At 35.0% G+C, this 19,712-nt stretch overlaps 2 protein-coding genes across 3 annotated transcripts; one reads left to right on the forward strand and one right to left on the reverse strand.

Annotated features, from left to right (window-relative positions):
* Positions 1–382: 382 nt before the first annotated feature.
* Positions 383–10,137, reverse strand: LOC140789678 (DNA topoisomerase 6 subunit B). The gene is made up of 19 exons (XM_073139466.1): positions 9,829–10,137; positions 9,699–9,751; positions 9,498–9,595; positions 9,316–9,421; positions 8,963–9,100; positions 8,818–8,869; positions 8,645–8,709; positions 5,599–5,705; positions 5,388–5,490; positions 5,156–5,241; positions 4,864–5,060; positions 4,362–4,477; positions 4,150–4,235; positions 3,824–3,896; positions 2,349–2,440; positions 2,106–2,244; positions 1,941–2,035; positions 753–927; positions 383–644 (listed from the first exon to the last, which is right to left on the reverse strand). The coding sequence occupies exons 1-19, from the start codon at positions 9,929–9,931 to the stop codon at positions 498–500; spliced, it is 2,031 nt and encodes a 676-aa protein (XP_072995567.1). The 5' UTR covers positions 9,932–10,137; the 3' UTR covers positions 383–497.
* Positions 10,138–13,662: 3,525 nt separating this feature from the next.
* LOC140789827 (protein EMSY-LIKE 3-like) lies at positions 13,663–19,029 on the forward strand. 2 transcript variants are annotated; one of them, XM_073139681.1, is made up of 11 exons: positions 13,663–13,847; positions 13,938–14,019; positions 15,179–15,381; positions 15,483–15,592; positions 15,703–15,949; positions 16,061–16,288; positions 16,372–16,440; positions 17,030–17,275; positions 17,852–17,920; positions 18,006–18,069; positions 18,588–19,029. In XM_073139681.1, the coding sequence occupies exons 2-11, from the start codon at positions 13,992–13,994 to the stop codon at positions 18,590–18,592; spliced, it is 1,269 nt and encodes a 422-aa protein (XP_072995782.1). In that variant the 5' UTR covers positions 13,663–13,847; positions 13,938–13,991; the 3' UTR covers positions 18,593–19,029. The 2 variants fall into 2 exon arrangements, with proteins under 2 accessions (XP_072995782.1, XP_072995781.1); XM_073139680.1 differs by having other exon boundaries at positions 18,657–19,029.
* The last annotated feature ends 683 nt before the right edge of the window (positions 19,030–19,712 follow it).

Raw genomic sequence — 19,712 nt, forward strand, 5'->3', positions numbered from 1 at the left:
CAGACTCAAAATTTAGCTTAAATTAATTAAAACTTAAAATTATTTATTAATTGGCTCGTTTGGGCACGAGCTCGATAATTTCAATCCAAGCTTGGCTCAAAATTATTTTGAATTCAAGAGCGATCAGAGCTCAGCTCAACTACACCCCTAATCATGGTCAGTGTTCTATCATCCACGACCAACTCTTTATTAGCATATTATTGTCATTCAGTATAAAGTACCTTCATGCATATGAGACGTTCCTCTGTTTATAGAATGAGATCAGAAGCATTTGTCCACGTAATTGGTGGCAAACCATCAACCAACCTTTATACCTATAATGCAAGCCGCCCTGATCAACTTTTTTGAGGGATATGCAGAGAAAAAGGTTTTGCATCACAGCTTCTGCTAATAACTTCACTTCCAATAATCAGCTAGAATTTCATTTACAAAGATCAAATATGAAGGCAAGATTACATTACTTTATGCTCAGAAATTTACACGGAGACAACAATTGCCTAAGGAATGAGTCTAAAAACAAAGACAGGGCTATGGAAATTGAAGAAATTATGTGAACCTTCGAGTGAGTTCAAATAAATAGCTTCTCGAGGTTCCTCATTCACTCCACTTTGTGTAGCATACTCTAATGCCATCTCATAATCGACCTGATTGTTTAGGATGGAAACAAGGTATATGATAAGTATTCTCATTCATGTACACGATCCAATTAACATCTTTTAAATTCACTAAACGGAGTTTATCTGTTTCCTTACCTGTTCGACATGTTGTGTAAGACACTCTCTGAGAGTCATCTCAGATATTTCCTGAGATGCGACTTTCTTGAGTATTTCATCATCTTCCTTGTCAGAATGGAGCTGCTTCGCTTCAGGATCATGTGCCATTTGTTGCAGGACCTCCATGACAGCCCTTGAGGCATCAGGGATATACCTATAATTGATGTTATTGGGAAAAGTATATCATGTTACAGCAAGGACGAGTGAACACTGTTAGTTGTCATAGTGATTAATGACCTCGAAACTAGCTTAACAGGACGGAATCTGCAGAGAGTTGAGGAGCAAGACACTGCTATATCTATAAAAACATGCCTACAACTTTCAAGAGTAAATCATCAACCTCCTGAACTCGTGTCGAAAGAACTGCAGAGAAGTCAGAAATAGAATAGCATATGCATAATGCTATCTCATTTACCCGTTTACTTTAAGAATAACTTTTTATTCCATAATACAACTCTTTATTTCATAATAACAGCTAAACATAGTAATAATCTAGAATACAAATACTATTCATCAAAATTATATTTTATATCACACACCAACCTAATTACTAATTTACCCTTAACATTTATTTCATCAATCTACTTTATATCAAATAAAAGGACATTCATGGTAATTTCATAAAAAAATAAAATATTTTTTTTATCTTTTCATTCACTTTATATTACATCAAAATTAATCATTACATCATAATTTCATAATACAAAATGAACATAAGAATGACTATTTATGAAATAAAAACTTTATTTTTGAATTAAAAAATACTTATTTTAGAATTGGCCTTATTCCTGAAGTAAACAAGGCTTTAGTGTTGTCGAGAAATGTACAATTAATTGTAATACATACCGTAAGTAATCTCAGATACATTACTGCAAAAGGAACTGAAAAGGACTGCAATGCAAATACTGTTGGTCATTTTTCTAAAACAAAGTCAATAAGGCTTCAAATTAAACCAAGTGAACAACTACTGATAAAGCTGGCAAGAGAAATTATGCTTCAACCGAGCTATCTAATCGGCCCCATACTTCATGCCTTGTCAGCAAAACTTAATCCAGATGTTACCATAAAAAGGTCTTCAGGGAACATAACATGACAACAATAACTTGCTAGTTTCTACTGATCTTGGTGATGTAGCAAACTCACCTATACTTCTACAAGAAGAATTACCTGTTTAAATTCCGTTTTCTTTCCTGCCGTTCACGGGCCTGAAGTCTTTTCACTATCTTTGATTTCAGTTGAAGGCAACATTGCTGAATGGCAGACTGTATATATTCCACTACCTGTTAGTACACTTAACACTACTTGAGTATCAAGACATAGTGCACAAGCTACCTTGACAGCAGAAGAGATCTCAGTTATATCATCTCCAATATATTCCTTTCCGGTTCCTTTGAAGGGTATTTTTGTGCTTACAATGCTTACAAAAACACCAATCTTATCTTGCATCTGGTTTATTTTGTAGCTATTCCAACTGAAATAAAAAATAAGAAACTATTAAAGGCTAACAATGTCAAGGAAAAAAGAATAATCCTAAATATTAATAATTAAATATTAGTTTGATAAATTTGAACTTACTTGATCCTTTTCAAAGCAGTTCTTGTAATGACGTCAGCACCTTGTTCAAAAAGAAGTGGTATGCGGTTTGCAAAACGGAAAATATTCAGACCCTACAAATAATTGAGTAACCATTTGCTTCAAACAGCATGGAAATAACTATATGAAAATACAAATAGTAACCCTGTCAGCTTTTCAGGGCAAAAAGATACAGTGATGTAAGCAAGGCACCACATAGAGTTTGAGGACTCTGTTATGCATAAGATTATTGCAACTTTGTGAACCGTGTTGCCATTTCCACAAAATAACATGTTAAATGGATAAAAGATCAATTAAAGAAAAAGGGTTCACAGATAGGATGGACTAAGAGTCATAAGTATAATGATGTGTAAGTGAAGATTGCTAGAAATTTAAACCCCAGGTGAGTGTTTTAGTTTCTTATTTCTCCTCTTTTTCTTACCCACTCTTTAACTTCTTTTTTCTTATTACTACAAAACAACGGTGAAGAAAGAGATCTCCTTCTTTACTATTGTTCTATAGTAGTAATATACAATTATAAAAATTTGTCAAATTCAAATTGGAATTCATCAAAGTTTTTGAGTAAATTTTTTTTCCAAAAAAGGCTTTTAGGCTTCATATATGACTAATCCTTTTGTCTTATTTTTTTGTTATTTTTTTAAATCTTTAGAATTTTTTTCTGTATTAAATAATATTTAGAATTTTACGTAATTAAAAATAGTATGATTCGATACAGGCGGTCGATACGACAAATACAACCAATACGTATTGTTTTTTTCTAACAATTGATCCCAATCCTAATATTGAGTTTCAGAACCTTAATTATACATGATGAATATCAAAGATTGCATCTTTATCGTGGTAAAGATTGTCAAGCAGAATGACAAAATTCTATAAATAAACTAAATATCCACCAAAAGTGATAAAAAAGTACAAAAATATGATAAGTGCACATTTCATGCATTCGAAGTGCAGAAGTAACTATGCATCTCACACTAATGAACTGCTGAGCAAAATTGGGTGGGTAAGCATGTCAATTATTGTAGGCTTCTTCTTCTTGAAAATTAGAAGCTACATCAGCCAAGGTGATTGTAGAGAGTTAACTATTTCTGAACATCATCAGGAAAATAAGCTGCTTAAATCAGAGGGCCGGCTAAGAATGATAATCAAAGTACTACTAGTCATTAGTTCTGTTTTTATAACCAAACAACAGGGATGAAGAAGACAAACAGCTAGAGAGCCATTCTAAACACATTCCTATTGACAAGATTCAGATATGCTAAAGCATCAAAAGGATATAGCAAAGAATATTGATAAGTGTTAGTGATACTTCATAACTTAGAAAGGTAGCTAGCGATTTTCCTGAAAAACCTAGCTTGGTGGATAAAAAGATTCCATTCTTGACAATGTCATTAACAATTAACTATTAAATACAAGGTATTTTCCAGCTTAAACATCAAATATGAAGGATCTCTTACTTGTTTGACATCTTTCCCTCCCAGGCTTATGCCAGCTTCAACGATAAACGGATGGCCTTCAAAAACCTGAGGGCTAGTTGTACAAAATTATATTAAACAGAAAGAAAGAATATCCAGATACATAAAAGTCCCAAAGTTATGCTATAGACTAATAAATTCAACATGCCTTTGAAGTAGTCAATTAAATGAGAAATGACACGTCTTGCAATGTCAGTAATGCTTTCAAGATTTCATACAGACATGTAGAGGTTGGATATAGAGCCAAAAAAAAAAAAATAGACATGGAATGCAAAGCAGGGGTTCAGTTGATTAAAGAAAAGTCCAACCTGCCTGCATAAGTGGCAACCAAGTCGGGCTGCAGTTCCTTTATAATTCCCAGACGTAGATTATATTCCCCTGCCGGACTAAGACACTAGAGATAGAATAATATTCATAATAGTTTATGTAGCAAATGAATGAACTATAATGATCAAATAATGAAAATCTAGTGCACTGTCGAATTGATAGAAATATAACTAATGCTAACGGGCAAACGTACATCCCCACTTGGATCATCAAATTTAGCCTGGCGGAACAACTGATGTATTCGAACTATTTGCTGTGACGTGAGACTTTTCACTGACATTTTGGGACTGAAATCAGGTCCCATCTCCCCTATAAAATAAAACTTGTCAATACAGATCCCATAATGTATACATGAAAAACTTAACTGGATTGCAGTTGCCTCGCTGCCTACTTGGATGACATTGGGTATGTTGCAGCACATGGTGATAAGGAGAAGAATAGGACAAACTCTACCAGGTTTACCACTACTTTCTCCCAAATGCAAAATAAGTTGGATAGGTAAGATATAACATTTTCCAAAATTTTCTAATGTATGGATTTGCATGTAGCCATCATAGAAACAGGAACTGTTATAGGGGCAACAAATTCTTCCAGGAGCAAGCTGCTTGTCTGATGAAAATGGGAACTCTCATATGGTGTGGGAAACATCAATCAGAAATTCAGAATGATATATGACATTGAAACTTAGTGCTTACCAATTAAACGTTCAGCATATGATTTTCTTATATTCACAAATTCATGTTGCAGGAATTGCAGAAGGTTTTTCTTTGAAGTCTCTGTGATCAGCCGTTTGATGAGTAGTAAATCAACAGCAGATGGATGGTGCTTCGTTTCAGGAGGAACTGGTGGCATTACATCTGTTCGTCGTGCAAATCTTATTGTCACATTCTTGCTGAGTAACCAAAAGAGCTAAAGAAAATTAGAGATGATAATTAATGCGATGAGGCCTGAAGTTTGCAGCATCCACATGCTCAAAAGGAAACTTACTCTGCTGTGTCTGAGATGAACTTAAAGAGAAACTGAGCATATGGAGTAATGACAGCCATCTGACGCATATAATGAAGAATCTTTGACTGCAGATTTAAGACAATCAATCACCATTATCAATTCCTTTTGAAAGCATAAATCCGTTCTCCATTCTCCATAAGTAAAAGTTTGCATTTATCAACTATACTATCTATGAGGAGACAGAAATATCCTATATAAAATCACCACTCACACGGTAAGTTGTCCAGTTGCCCTCAATAATAACTTGAATTTCTGCTCCATGCCAGTGATCCTTATTTTCCCTCTTCTCATGTAAATGAACATGAGGAATATTTCTGAGCAAGAGGAAACACAACAACATCAGTCAATGAGAAGTGCAGAAGGTCAACAATTTTGATAAGCAAAAAAGTCATTCCATATAGTTCCCAGTTCTTGCTACATACCGATGAATATCAATATCTAGTCGACAAAAGGAAACATAATTTTGCCCCCTCATTGATGAAACAATATCAATTGGAAGCCCAGTGCTCATCTTTGACCAAATTAGTGCCTGTTTTATTCAGCGGATGGATCGCCAAGCATATCATGAGAAACAGAAAGGGTAGTAATTAGATTAGAAACACAGTATGAAAGGAAATAAGTCATAACAAAATAAAGAAGATAGAGGCACACGATGACCAGTAATTCAGATCTGCAAGAGTTAATTCTTATTATTTGTCTATAGTGCTAGGCTACAAACTTCATGTTAAATCTTGAAAAAAGATTGATACTTTTGCTGTCCTTTTTGTATGTGCCCCAGGATTTGAAATAGTTCATCCCAAGGTGACAAAAAGTACAAGAACTCTATGCACCTTACAAGAGGTGTTCCACGATCGACAAGTTTTTACGTAAATTTTGCAGTCCAACTCTTTGCCTAAAATTAAAATGGCAAATCCTGAGATGAACTGAATAGTTCAGAGACTAGATAAGGTATTGTACGTCACATAGGTTATACTGCCATGGCACGGGCACAAGACTTGTCTTAGGCTACATGGTACTAAACTACCGATGGAAAACCAAGTTCCTTTGAAATTTTTGTGTCAAATTTAACAAAAAATTATGATATATAGCTATTGAAGGATAGATCTACAAGATGTACCCTTCAACAGTTCTCTTTTTACTTATCTAATGCACCATCAATCCAAATTTGCATAGAACAAACTGATTTAAATGCTCAATTGCATCCATATGAAGTTCTTTTGCTCAATTGGACTAATTGTCATTTTGTTAATTTGATTTGTTTCAAGTTTTGCTTTGATTTAGTTAACTGACCAGATAGCTCTCCATTTGGGCTACTCTGTATATAGGGATTTCCCACATAACTAGATATAATCTTTTGATTAGCCATAGCTTATGAAATTTTGGTTAGACTTAGGTTAGGGAAGAAATTTCCAGGGAAATTAGAAGAAAATATAAATTTGGAAAGCCTCATGATTAATGACCATATTTCTCCCTAAGCTAATTGGGAATCTGGTCACCATTACTGGATCCTTATTACTAGCTAAGTGAGGGTGTTCTCCAATTTCCAATGGAAAATCACAGATTTCCTTGGTAAACCCTAATTTACTACTGAAGTAAGCACCAATCTATCTTTATCAGGACTCTTAAGGAATAACTATGTTATCTGACATATACATGGCAGCCTTAAACCACTCAATATTTTGGTGCGGAGTACCATTTGTCCCCTTAATTTTCTCCCCTTTTCTGTTATATGACACTACCCTTTTCCCTTTCGTTTGGCCTACCAAACCCTATCCCATCTTCTTTTCTCCTCTGAACCTCTTTCTTTTGTCTCTTCTCCATATCGCTGCTCCTTTCTCTCATTCTTCTTTTATTGCTCTATCTTTCCATACTCCCAGATCTTCCATGCCACCACTGCAGAAAATATATCCGATTTTATTATCGTTGTGCTACTGGAAATTGGTTCTGCAGCCATCATTTCCTTGCTGCTGTAGCCACAATTTCCTTATTTGTTTATTAGGTTAATTTTCTTAAAATTTTAGATTTGAGACTATTTGTGTTTAATATGAAACGATCTCTTTTTATGGTTTCTTCTCTTAAACTCTTATTCTATTGCTTACTACTCTTCAAATATCTCTGTCTCATGCACAATAAATTGCTTGACTATTTCTTTTGTGCTTGTATTCTCCAAACATAATCCTAGTAACTTAAATTGCATAATGAACAAATCATGAATTTTTCTAACTACATGTAAACAAATAAGAGAAAATCATGTTTCCCCAATTTGACTCAAATTTCATCCTAAATCTTAGCAAATTTGTGCAAGACAATTAGAAGTAGATCTAGAAATCAGTGATCATCAATTTTTTTTATTTTTACTCAAAGAATAAGATTGATATTTGGTAAAATAATTAAGGAAGTCATTTTCTTCAAATTTAATCATACAATAATGAAGAAAATGAGTTCCTTAAAAAAATTTCAATAATTTGGAAATACCAAACTTAGTCTTAGAGTAAAAATGGATGATCATTGATTCATCTACTCTTTTCTCGACTCAATTTGATGGCTTGATAACTTAGGAACTACCTCTCAAGGACATACACAGCTAAAACATTAATCTTCCCTGCATGGTTCCAAGGTATTCCATATACCTAAGGGTGAAAACGAATTGGATATTACTCAACCCATATCAAGATCTATATTTTTTTATCCAGATACGAATTCAAATATAGATATTAGAAGGATAACAAATTTTAAAATTATATCTTAGCTAAACGGATACGGATAATTTTCGGATAGACGATAAGATCTTAAAATACGCATCGAATTTTAAATAAATTATGACGTTTTTTTTACACAATTAACACAAAATACTAAAAAAAAGCTTATATGTCAAATACATATAAAATTAACAATCAATCTCTATAAACAATATATTAACATATTATTAGTAACAAAATTAGTATTCACAATTTAAATAAGCAAACTAAAAACTACAAATTATTCAAAAAATATATAGGTAAATGAATATCAGATATCCATATCCATATCCAAAAGATTATACCTGACTCGTATCCATCCCATATCCAAGTTTTCTAAAAAATCTATTTGTATCTTATTCTGTATCTGAATTTTTTTTTTTAAATCTTACCCATATCCGAATTCGTATTGGACTGGATAGCGGGTCAAGTCGGAGTTAATCCGACCCATTTTCACCCCTACACATACCCTATATAGGTTCTATTACAAGGTTAGCGTGGTGCAATTCTAATTTGTGTCGGCTGACACAAGGTAGCATGGCAATCCTCAATATCTCAATGTACTAATAAAACACCCAAGCACCCAAAAGATAATATCTGGGGTCAGTCTTAAATCTTAAGATAACATTGACAAAGCACAATTTTATTTCATTAGCTCTTAGTATATATAATTGATATTTCCACAACCAAAAAATGTCAAAAGACTACGTTGCCAAAGATAAAACCTTACCATTTTAGCACCAAGTCCAAACTTTCCACGAGTTTGTTTTAGTCCATATTTTGTTCCGGACAAAACTGCAAGAGATTAAAAAAGCAATATTTAATACAAATCCATATTTCATCCCTAATCTTTCTTGACCAAATAATCTGTTTTGGAATCATTAACAGCAGAATGATACATACCTCGTCCAAACATATTTGGGATGTCATCATGTGGCATTCCTCTTCCATTATCCTAAAATCATACATTCATCAGAAAAAATGGATATTACTAACTGCAGAAGATGATATCACTTACAACAGAGTCAAGCAGAGTGGTAAATAGCACCTTACAGGTCACTCTGAAGAATGCTGCTTCACCTCGACCTTTTACTCCTTTCACAGTTGCTGCCTCCTTCAATTTCTTCCCTAGGGCAACATTCTTAGCTTGAATTTCTTGAATGCGTGCTTCTTTGGCAAGGCGTTTCTAAAAGAACATCAAATGCAAAAGGGCAGAAATGAGCACAGTGGGTTCTTCAATTAACTCAGTTGTCAGTAGAGAACAATAGAATACACAACTTACAAACAGATTATGCAAAAGAAGGCAACACAACCAAACAATCATCTCAATCACAAATTCTCATGCAGTTACACAATAACCATCAACCTGGTAAACAATATTGTGGCCAGAAAGAAGCACACCTCACGAGCTTTAGTGGACTCAAAATCATCGTACAACTCTTTGTCAACACGCTCACGATCAACAAGGCCGATCATTGTATTGAACTTGCTCTTACTAATCTCTTCTCTAGCCATTGAGAACACAAGCTATCTTAGCCACATAGAAGAAAGCCATAATAGGAGTAATATCATGAATCACTTACATTGCAATTTCAATGACAGGGAGCTCAGAGATCGACTCAGCTGAGTCAAGAGAGTTTTCAACTAGCTCTCTAACAGTAGTGTACAGGGATTTCCCAGGCTGTCCATCATCGGGGGAAAAAACCAACTTTATCACGTAATCACCACACAAAAAAAAATGTGAAAAAAAAATAATCTACACAAATCAAGCTAAAAGGTCTCACATTGTCAAAACCGGCAATGTTCTTGTTCTCGGCGAAGAATTCCGCAGGGGATTCTGCAAGAAAACGCATCAAAAACGCAAATTGAAACGAGAAAAGGGAGCACACTGAAGGACTGGGGGAGAAAGATCACTTTGTTTGAGGAGGCTCTCGTTAGACTTCTGAGGCGTCTTGGATCTTCCTCGCTTCGCCTTCTTTGGTTCCTCGGGGCTTCCACTGCTGCCTTCGGTGTCCATGAAGACCGACGAGCGCAGATTGAGGAGGACAAGGGAGAATTGAAATGGAGGAAGCAATTAAAGCATATAACTCTAGCGAGAGGGAACGAGGACTTCAATTACAACAGCGTCAGGGTTAGGATTTAGCCGGGGTTTTATGTCGCCAGAAGACCAGAAGACATCGAGAGAAGACAGGTAGGATTAGGGTTATACGTCAGGAGAGACGGAAAGAACTGGGCGGCGACTCCGGAACTCAAATAAGACCCATGGTTGATTACATTTACGTCTACACCCTAAACTATGGACAATTTCTAATTACATCCCTAAACTTTTTTTTCTAATCTTTTTTTTTCAAAAAACATCAAACCTAAAATATTTTATAACTTTAACCCTATTTACCAACCTAACTCTAGTAGAGTTGGTACGTACTTTGCTTATGACCAATGAGGTCATGAGTTAACAGTTTGGCAATGCAACGGCTTGAAACATATTTTAGCGGCGTTTTGATTCGAAGCAATTGTTCGGCGACACATATGGCTTGAAACCTAGACTAGAGACGGCTAAAAGCTCGATGAGACCTAAAGTGTCTTTGTATTTAGGGAGGTTTGGCCCTTTGTCTAGCTCATATCTAGCCTTTCATGAACGATCAAAAAACTCAATTCAATGAATCGTAAAAACACACACACACAAAAGTAACTAAGTAACTAAGTAAAGTTACTTAAAGTGTCAAATATAAAAATCGTAAAGCTACTTTTGTGTGTGTGTTTTTACCCAGGCCATCGATCAAATATAAAAATCATTTTATATTTGACACTCTAATTGGCTTGTTATATTTGAGACTTTAATTGTTAATTATTCATAGTTTACGCTCTAGGCTGAGAAAGAAACTCTAAATTTACCCCGGCCACCGACAGCTCACACGAGACCATAGTGAGCTCAACTTCAAAAGGATTCAAAGGACCCGAGTTAAACTAGCAACGTCAATTTAGACCGATCTGCTCAAATTGAGTCAAACAAGATTGAAAAAGCAACTCATATACCAATTATTTTGAGGACAAAGTGAGTGGAAGCATGATAGAATGATGTGATCCGAATCAAACTGGACAACCTTGTGGATATTAGGCTCATAGCTTGGGTTACTTATTTAGATAAAGAGTTAATCTCAACACTTAGTTTAAGTTACTTTTAGTTTATGGTTGAGTCAGTTTAGTATTGGACTTAATGTGGTTTGGTTAATAATTATGTTTTTGGTTAACCGGTTAATTTTTAATATACAATATAGTGGGCAACCTGAATTAAGGATGTCTTGATAAATAAAGATTTCTAGCTGAGGCGTTCGAATGCTAAGAAAGGCTATTTGAACGCTTGCATCACGTTTGCATATTAGAGATCCTATTTTGGCTGTTCAAACGCATCATGAGGCCATTGAAACACCCTTAGCGAGAATGATAGCATGATTTATCTTAAGATGAATTATATGAGTGCATGTGGTGTATCTTTGTGTGGTAGGCCTACTCGTCCCGTCATGTGTGTTGTGCGTGTTGTTTGGGCATGTGAATATTCACGTACCTATGCCGGGCAAGAGGCATTACAAAACTTTTTTAATCGAGATGGAGATAGAGAGTCCTTTGACAAGGGTTTAGTATTTTTTGATTTAGGTATAGCTTGCGCTTGGGTTTTTGTATAGCTTTGATTTTTTATTTGAGTTGAGTACGGCCCGGTAGTTAGGGCATAGTTTGGATTAAAATATTTTTATAATCTTCTTAGTATAATTAACTTAATTTAAGAATTTTGTTAAACTTAGTTAACAAATTTAGATCTACCAACATAGGGCTTTTTATCAATATATGATAAAACATAGAGATCGATTTGCAAATGTTAATAAATAGAGGGTATAAATTGCAAAAAAAGTTTTATTAAAAGATCGGAAGTTAAGTACGAATTTTCTCCAAGTAATTACCGGATAAGCAAGAGTATATGAGGATTCCGCATGAGGTCCACGAAGGATAAAAAGCGAACTAGATAAACCTTAATATGACTCTTTTTATTTAAATATTAAATAAATTATGTTCTTGTTTATCATCTCAACTCATTTAATCTATTTAAATTTAATTTATTTATAACTCGCCAACCTAGTTAAATCAAATCCACTCAACGTATTTATTAAACAAACTATACAAGTAATTTGTTAATCTACTAAATAAAACCAGTTATATGGGTGACATGTATAAATAAATTATTGGTGCTCTCTTTTCCTACTAAATAGCAAGATATGCATTTTAACCTTAAATAGGGTGTAATTATTAAATAAAATAGCTTTTCTTTTTGACAAAAGGCAATACTGCCCTGTTTCTTTGAAACAAATAATAAAAAACCCACAAAATATTGCATATGAGCATATCCCCTTAACAAAATTAACACCACACCTAAATGAGGATATACTGACATCCCACCACAAAGTTAACCATAAATTATACTAATGCCAAAAGCTAACAACTTAAGAACCAAAATTGTTTGTGAAATAGAACTTGATTTCAAACATTTGAACTGAGAAAACAAAACAAGCACCAACCAGTTTAGCATTTGTTATGATCCGACCACAGGGGATCGAGTTAGTCGACTCAAACCGAGTCGAGTTTAGTTAGTCTAATTTATTTATTAATATTTTTTTAATTTTGAATTAAAACGGATAATCTACATGTGGATCTGATCCGCTAGAATTTTACTCATATAAATAGGAGTAGTTTTGGGTTAATTAGGAGTATGAGATGATTATTGAGTTAAGTTATTTTATATTTGAGTTATTATTATTTTATTATAGCTGTAAACCATTTTTATCTTTGTAGAAGTAGATCTTAACCCTAGATCTATGCAGAACACCTAAACCCTAGCCACCATACTATATGACTGTCCACCACCAACTGTCCGCCACCTTCCGACCATTGTCGCAACGTCGAATATTTCCACTCTTATTTCGTTCTAACTTCCATTTTTTTTTATCTTCTAATCCTGACTTCTAATTTATGTGAAACTAAAACTATTAGATCTGTAGTTTATGAAGCTACCACCACATAAATTATCATAATATTTTGTGTCCAGATCAGTCTAATTTGTAACATCATTAAGCGATAGTAAAATAAAACCCAAGCAAACTCCTCCACTGATAGACCACCATCATTAGTCCACGGTGTCCATACTCTGAGACATTTTTTTCGTTTTTACTTTTTTGACCTCCTCTTTCCTTTGCAGTCCTGCCGAATAAAAGAATAGAAAAGTTTTTCTATGTCGGAGGTCTTCTCAAGGTCTGAATTTATCGGTACATATTTTACTATTTCTTTTTCCACATTGTAAACTTCAAATTAGGGCGACAACCCAAAATAGATGCCACTTTTTAAAATATTTTTGAGTAATCTTTGTGTCAAAAAAAAAACCAGTATTTAGTATGTTTTATTAAATAAATTAGTTGGCCTTCATTCAATAAAAAGCAATCATATTTGAACTTTCAGAACTTAGTTTGCCCATCATCGTACTCCCTCCACAGGGCCAGGGTTATTTGCTTTGACTTTGAGGTGCTATGCACCTATAATGATGTTCAATTATCAACGGATTCGATAAATAATTCGTTCACTGTTATAAGTTCAGCGATCTAGTGATTGGCTGCCACGTTGGCCCCACAAATTCACCTATATTGGTTATATAGGTGTTTAGTTTGGTAAGTAGCTATTTATATATTTAATTTTGGCTAGAAACCTAATATGATAAAAACAATTCACGCTCTCACCTTATTCGGATGTGCCCTAGACACCGAAGGTTCGACCTTCTCTCTCTACCGATCTCTCGTATCTCCGCTTCTAATCTCGCATCGCAGTTCCAAGTATTCTTCGCGTAGTTGGCCTCGATCGGAACTGAAGATACCCGGTGATCTTGATTTTTGGGAGTAAGCATCGAGAATGTGGATTGATCTCTCAGTTCTTGATGCAAATTCTATCTAGTTTTAAGAAAGCTCTCTCTTTTCTGCTTTTTTAAGGTGATTGCAACTTTTTTTGGAGTGTCGCAGTCAGCTTCGTGACAGTAAGCGTCCATGGAATATTGTCCTTCAGACAGTAGCGGTGAGTTGCATTGATCTTTCTTAGAATTTGAAGGCTTTCTCATGAATTTATGTGAAATCAAGTTCATTAGCTGTTAAAATATCCTTGTTGATTTGTTTTTAAATGGCGCGAAGTAGTGCAATTATGAGGGTAAACTTGTATAGATTGTGTGCTGGGCGTGATCAGGAAATTAGGGCTTAGAGCTTGTATTTGTGATGAATTAGGTCTAGGATTTTATATTTGCCTTCTGATTAACCATCTATTGATACGCATTAAATATTGCGTGCTATTGTTTGACCATGAAGCACCTTTAAAGGTGACTTGTATTTGATTTCCTGGAAAGATTTCAAATCTTTCAATGAAGAAAGAAACAAGAGTAGACAAACGTGCTACCGGCAAAAATAATAATAATAATAATAATAATAATAACGAAAAGATGTTGCTACTGTCACTGACAACTGTGTTCAACTACTGCATATATGTGAGTTCCTTTTGCACTTCTCTTATTTATAGATATGGAGAATTGTCACAGTATTATATTTTTCCTCAACTTAGACTTGTATAATATCATGCCTTGAGGACTTACCAGAGGATCCCTCTTACTTTGCGTAGACCTAAGAAGTACTTGTTTATCAAATTTTGCAACAGTTGGAAACTTAGAATGTGGCACCAGGTAGTTGTAAAAGTTTGCTGATCTCTACTGACGCTTTCTCAAGACTATTCTTTTATTACCTCATATTTGCTTTTGGAGAATGCTTGAAAGATGATGATTATATTCATGGCAACAGCAGCTCCTGCTGCTTTTTCATGATATTGGCTTTTCTGGTCGGTGCATATGGAGCTCAGCAGTTGTTTGTTTATCCTGTTTGCATTGTATTATTTGGTCTGTGTACTGGAACTACTGGGAACTTAAGATGGAGGATATGCCATTGAAGTTAAGTAGGCCTTCAATGAGCAGATGTGTGAGCTTCGATGTTGCCTGCATTTTCTGTTATTTCGACACCCTATATTCTCATACTAACTGAAGCCATAATATAGTGACTACTGAATGTTTCAATCCCACTAATACTTTACAAAAAGTTTTAGAAGTTTACCATACTTCAGCTAAACTTGTCTTGGATCTTCTGATTTGCGATTATAATTTTGTGATGTTTATTCTATTTCTCAATGTTGTCTGCAGGAACTGATGATGACTTTCCACCGCCACATCAGAACAGGGGCACAAGAGGAGGACATATAACTGGAAATGGAAGAGCTATTGTTGGTGGTATTTCATACCCCAGGGTACAGAATGATATGGAGATCCAAGTCCATCGACTTGAGCAAGAAGCATACAGTTCTGTTCTTCGAGCATTTAAGGCTCAGTCTGATGCCATTACTTGGGTATACATCCCGCATCATCTGAGCCAAATACTTTTTCTGTACATTCATTTTATTTCTTTTTCTAGTGTTAATCATAAGTTGGCTTCCACTAATTTCTTCAGGAGAAGGAAGGTCTAATAACTGAACTTAGAAAGGAGCTGAGAGTATCTGATCAAGAACATAGAGAGTTATTAAGCAGGGTCAATGCCGATGACATCATTCGTAGTATAAGGTTTCTTTTATTCAATACATTTTACCTATGTCCAGCTGCATAACATTGTCAATTCAGAAGAAGTCGCCTCAATTTTTATTTTTATCTAGACTGTTAATTTAACTTATCAGGGAGTGGAGACAGGCAGGTGGGACTCAAACTGCTTTGATTAATAATGCTCAAACCACACATGATCCTGTACCAAGTCCGACCATGTCAGCTTCTCGCAAGAGGCAAAGAACATCTCAGTCTATACCTCCTTTGGATGTGCCATCACTTGCCATGCACTCCCAACCGCTTTCTGCTTCAATGCAGCCATCATCATCAACTTCAAAAAAGGGAGCTCCACCAGGAGCAAGATGGAAAAACCCTAAATCAGTAAGTCAATGATTTAAAGAGAACAAATGTTCTCGTAGCTTTGTAGGTAAACTGCATTATGCATTTTCTGTTCATTTTGTTTTTCTGATTGCTGTTCCTGTTGCTTTTTAGGGTCAAGTCTTGCCAGGTGGATCTTCAACAAAATCAATGCAGTATCCTTCTGCTGGTCCAAGTGGTAGAGTCCACGCTGTGAGTAGAGGTTCTTCTGGTGCTCTTGCTGCAATTGGATCTGCTGAGCCACAATCATATAATTCATTCGTTGGGCGTAAAGTCATGACAAGGTGGCCTGATGACAATAACTTTTATGAGGCTGTAATAACGGATTACAATCCGACAGAGGTACGTCTGGTTGTTCTATCATTCAACTTCTGCCTGTGGCAGTAGGTGACTGACAACCTTATTATTTTCTAATTTACTGCCAGGATCTGCATTTTCTGGTTTATGACATAAATACACCAAATGAGACACATGAGTGGGTCAATCTCAAAGAGGTAATTTTTTTTTCTTTCCTGTGCCTGAGATAATTTATTTCAGACATTTTTTCTATTGTTGCCTGTTTTGTCCAGCTTTGGTCAGCTCTTATATACTTAGCAACAAATAGAATCAATAGTTAAAGCCAGACAGCAATGTTTTCTCTTATTTATTTGTGTATATCATTTATGTCTTTATGATATTATCAGAGAGTCAGTAACAATACTTGGTTGGACACTAAGGATTACCCCTTTCATCCAAGAAGTTGTGAGCTCTAGTCATTAAAATAATCTCTTAGTAACAAAAGGCTATGTGCATCTTCCCTCATCACCCTCAAAGTAGAGGCCTTGTGAAGGGACTTTGTTTTTAGTAAAAGGTTCTGTCTGCATATCCCGAGCTAATTTCCAGCCTCAGCAGATTTCTCTGAGCAATTCTTGTGTTCCTTTTCTGGATGTTGGTCTTGAATTTCTAGTTATTTATGTAGGTGACCTTCCACATTATATCATCAGATTACTGATGTTTATCCTTAAACGCTTTCTGTATCTGACTCAAATCTGACAACTGTCCAGCGTCTGCTTGTGTTTCATATAGTAAGCTACTTGGTTGCAGATTTCACCTGAAGATATAAGATGGGAGGGTGAGTACCCAGGTATCAATCATCAGTCAGGCCGTGGTATACCAGTACGAGGAATTATGAAAACAACAGATAATGGCAGTGCACTCCCTGGTTCAGTAAGGGGAAGAGGATCCCTTAAGAATCAGGCCAAGAAAGATTTACTACACTTGCAAAATGGCATTGGGAAGAAGAATACCAGTGACATCGAAATACTTCACACTGAAACTCTCATAAAAGAGGTATGTTCTACAGAAACATTGTATATGTTGAATGAGAGGTTTACATGGAAAGGCAGCCCTTAGTTGGGTTTTCCCCTAAAATTCTATATGACCTTCTAAACCCCTTATTTGACAGTATAACCCTCTAAATTGTTATTTGCTTGAATACCCCCTCAAGATCGCTTTTTGCATGGAGCCATGGATATTCCTCAAGACCTTTGTATTTCACATTGATGCCCCTCAAGTTAGTTTTTGTCTATCAAGAAGTTTAAAAATCTGAATCATTGAAAAATAAAAGGGCAAAAGTCTCTTATTCCTTTTTGTATATGCACAACCTAGCTAAGGGTAGTTCTCTCATTTTACAGATTAATTGTTTAGGTTTTAATGTATGGTTGTCAAGGTAACATACTAAATTGTTAACATAAAAGGATATTCGTGCAAAAAAAGCAAATGTTTTGAGCAGATATACATCAGTACATGCAAATATCAAACTTAGAAGGGTGTACACATAAATATGGGACTTTTAACAAAATATACATGAAAAAGAAGCTCTTCATTTAATATGTAATGTTTCATTCATTTTGTGATGCCAAGCAGGTTGAGAGAGTTTGTGATGCAAGTCATCCTGATCCCCATCAGATTGAGAAGGCAAAGAAACTGCTGAAGGTAAAAGAGACATTCATAACATCTTACTTTTAAGGGGTTACTGAAGTTAATCAACAAGTGTGAAGGCTTCTTGTATCAAATGCAGGAGCATGAGCAATCATTGATCCGTGCAATTGCAAGGCTTGCTGATGCATCTGACGGTGAAAGTGGTAAATACTGATTCACCATTCCTTTATTCATTCTGTGCTTGATGATTTTCTAGGCATTTAATGGGTTGTAAAATATTCTTTCAAATTTATATTTGATATGTTTATATGATTTGTTGGTACCTTAAACAAATGTGGAGGGCCTAGCATCAGTTCATGCAAAATTCTGATGTATAGGTTCTTAAGGTAGAAATACTATGAGCATCTTACTAATGCATGGAAAATAATGTACAGAGAGAAAATTTGAAAATTTCTACTTTTTTCAATTTGCTCTTACCAAAACATGTGGGATACTCGCGACTCTCTCTTTCTTCCGATAGGGCTAATGAGCACTGCTGCATTATTCACTGCTCTTTTCCCCCCTCTTATCTGATATTATGCCATTTGTATCATCACATCTAAGTATTTTGCATGAATCTCCTGATACAAAAGTATATGTTCTACTTACAATCAAGTGTACTTATACATGCATGGACGGAGGAGATGATCTGAAGCTATAAGAACGCATATAATGTCTGCAGATTGACTTGGATTGAGGGAATATATTCATTTCCGCAGCAGATTGTAACACTTCTTTTTCTGTGAGGCAGAAGGTGAGCACTAATTCTCGCACGGCTGAGTGCAGTCTGTCATCTGAGATCAATCGGCAATTAAAAGGTATGTTGCAAATCAGCACACCAGCAACTATGCGGATGATGTGGCTTGTGCAGGGAGAGAAGCCTCTGATGCTGATCACATGGTTGGAGATGGTGTTTCATGGCAGCATGACAATGATGATTATGATGAAATTTAATTTGTGGAAGCAACTACTGTGTCAAAATCTTCCAGTATTTATTGCTTACCACATTGAAATAATGTATCTCATTCATATTTAGTTGAAATTACTAAAGGAAAACTCTCTGTTTTGGAGATGATGGAAAGAGTAATGGAAAGAAGTAGGAAGGCTCTGCCAAATTGATTTAAGATGGTTTTCCCTTTTTGTCTCGTATTTTTTGGTTAGAATGTTTTTGTCTGCTTAAATATGTTGGAGGCTTGTCAATTTTGAACCCAGTTTCTAAGCCTCAGTTTTGTTCTACGATATCTTTTTCTCTATTCTATATAGAAAAATACTACTCTAGGTTTATAACTAAATTTCAAATTATCTCATACATAAGTTTAATTACAATTTTATTTTTGATTTGACTAAAATTATTTTAAAAATATTCTCTTCTACCGTTCATCTATTTCATTCCATAAATCAGATGTTCCTACTTAATTTTTTGTTCAATTCTTTTTTATCTATCTCCTCCCTCCTCTCTCGGAGCGAGCCTGAATCTTACACGAGTATGCTATCAAACATTAAGCTCATCAATCCTTAAAGTGAGCATATTTTTAAGCCCTAAATGAATTGACTATATTTTTAAGCCTTAAATGAGACAGTTTCGGATTCTACCGAAGTATATATATAAATATATATATATATATATATATATATATCCAAATTTGCAAGTGTATCGAAAGAACGAGGAGTTGATTTATATATTTGTAAAAGAACGGTAGGTTTTTGCAATAAGATTCAAATGCATGTGGTTATTTGCATAAAAGACTTTCTTCTTTTTGTCCATATTTCTCCCGCGAAACAAAACGAAAAGCATTTGAGCGCGGGA

Source organism: Typha latifolia, chromosome 5 (assembly GCF_019914945.1).
Source record: "Typha latifolia isolate L0001 chromosome 5, TyphaL0001v2, whole genome shotgun sequence".
Classification (NCBI taxonomy): domain Eukaryota; kingdom Viridiplantae; phylum Streptophyta; class Magnoliopsida; order Poales; family Typhaceae; genus Typha; species Typha latifolia.